The following is a 1,781-nucleotide window of genomic DNA, read 5'->3' as shown; positions in this document are numbered from 1 at the left end:
CCCGCAGATCGACGAGCCCAACTCTTTTGGGAACACGGCCCTGCACATCGCCTGCTACATGGGGCAGGACGCGGTGGCCAACGAGCTGGTGAACGTGGGCGCCAACGTCAACCAACCCAACGAGCGCGGCTTCACCCCGCTGCACTTCGCCGCCGTCTCCACCAACGGCGCGCTCTGCCTCGAGATCCTGGTCAACAACGGCGCCGACGTCAACTTCCAGGCATGAGGGGTTTGTGGGGTTGGAGAGATTTCCTGGGATCCAAAAGATTCCCTGGGATTGGGATTGGAGAGATTCCCTGGGATTGGGATTGGGGTCGGAGAGATTTCCTGGGATTGGGATTGGAGAGATTCCCCGGGATCGGAGAGATTCCCTAGGATTGGGATCGGAGAAATTCCCTGGGATTGGGATTGGAGAGATTCCCTGGGATCCAAAAGATTCTTTGGGATTGAGTTCTGAGTGATTCCCTGGGATTCCCCAGGATCTGGGATCTGAGAGATTTCCCAGGATTGGAGTCGGAGAGATTCTCCAGGATCTGAGAGATTCCCCAGGATTGGGATGCGAGAGATTCCCCAAAATTGAGATCTGAGACATTCCCCGGGATCAGAGATTTTCTGGGATCTGAGAGATTCCCCAGGTTTGGGATCTGAGAGATTTCCCAGAATCTGAGAGATTCCCTGGGATTTGGATCGGAGAGATTCCCGGGATCCGGGAGCCTCAGGGTCCAGGGCAGGGTGGTGGGGTGACACCATCCCGAAGAGGTGCCACCATCCCAGGAGGTGACAGGATCCCAGGGAGGTGACATTGGGGAAGTGCCACCATCTGGGAGGTGACATTGGGAAGGTGCCACCATCCCGGGGAGGTTGACATTGGAGAAGTGCCACCATCCCAGAGGTGACACTGGGGAGGTGACACCGCAGAGGTGCCACCATCCCAGAGGTGACATTGGGAAGGTGCCACCATCCCAGAGGTGATGTTGGAAAGGTGACGCCGGGGAGGTGCCACCATCCTGGGAGGTGACACTGGAGAGGTGCCACCATCCCAAAGAGGTGCCACCATCCCAGAGGTGACACCGGGCTGATGACACCGAAGAGGTGCCACCATCCCGGAGGTGACATTGGGGAGGTGCCACCATCCCAAAGAGGTGCCACCAACCCGGAGGTGACACCGGGGTGATGACACCAAAGAGGTGCCACCATCCAGGGAGGTGACACTGGAGAGGTGACATTGGTGTGGTGCCACCAGGGAGGTGCCACCATCCTGGGGAAGTGGCACGATCCCTGGGAGGTGCCACCATCCCGGAGGTGACATTGGGGAGGTGACAGGATCCTGGGATGGGTGACACCAGGGTGATGATACCGGGGAGGTGCCACCATCCCGGAGGTGACACTGGGGAGGTGACACTGGAGAGGTGACACTGAAGAGGTGCCACCATCCCAGAGGTGACACCGGGGTGATGACACCAAAGAGGTGCCACCATCCCAGGGAGGTGACATTGGGGAGGTGGCACCATCCCGGGGAGGTGACATTGGGGAGGTGCCACCATCCCAAAGAGGTGCCACCATCCCGGAGGTGACATCTGCCATTGTCCCTGCAGAGCAAGGAAGGCAAGAGCCCGCTGCACATGGCCGCCATCCACGGCCGCTTCACGCGCTCGCAGATCCTGATCCAGAACGGTCAGCGGGGTCACCCCAAAAACCCCAAAAACACCGGGAATTCGGGAATTCTGGGAATTCAGGGATGGGGTGGGACCTTCCTGATGGTCACCTGAATTCCGGGGGGT

The 1,781-nt window shown here is 59.3% G+C and overlaps 1 protein-coding gene across 1 annotated transcript; it reads left to right on the top strand.

Moving 5' to 3' along the window:
• Positions 1-11: 11 nt before the first annotated feature.
• Positions 12-1,769, top strand: LOC130587690 (serine/threonine-protein phosphatase 6 regulatory ankyrin repeat subunit C-like). Its single transcript, XM_057388666.1, has 2 exons — positions 12-220; positions 1,596-1,769. Exons 1-2 carry the CDS (start codon positions 59-61, stop codon positions 1,767-1,769), a joined length of 336 nt encoding a protein of 111 aa, XP_057244649.1. The 5' UTR covers positions 12-58.
• The last annotated feature ends 12 nt before the right edge of the window (positions 1,770-1,781 follow it).

Source organism: Malurus melanocephalus, unplaced genomic scaffold, assembly GCF_030028575.1.
Source record: "Malurus melanocephalus ecotype Western Australia unplaced genomic scaffold, MMel_1.1 scaffold_2264, whole genome shotgun sequence".
NCBI classification, from domain to species: domain Eukaryota; kingdom Metazoa; phylum Chordata; class Aves; order Passeriformes; family Maluridae; genus Malurus; species Malurus melanocephalus.
This window is presented reverse-complemented; position numbering and strand designations above follow the sequence as displayed.

Bases quoted from the DNA above. Each gene is read 5' to 3' on its own strand.
- LOC130587690 (XM_057388666.1), top strand. From the start codon at position 59: ATGGGGCAGGACGCGGTGGCCAACGAGCTGGTGAACGTGGGCGCCAAC. The intron at 221-1,595 runs GCATGAGGGGTT...TTGTCCCTGCAG, and splicing joins GCGCCGACGTCAACTTCCAG to AGCAAGGAAGGCAAGAGCCC.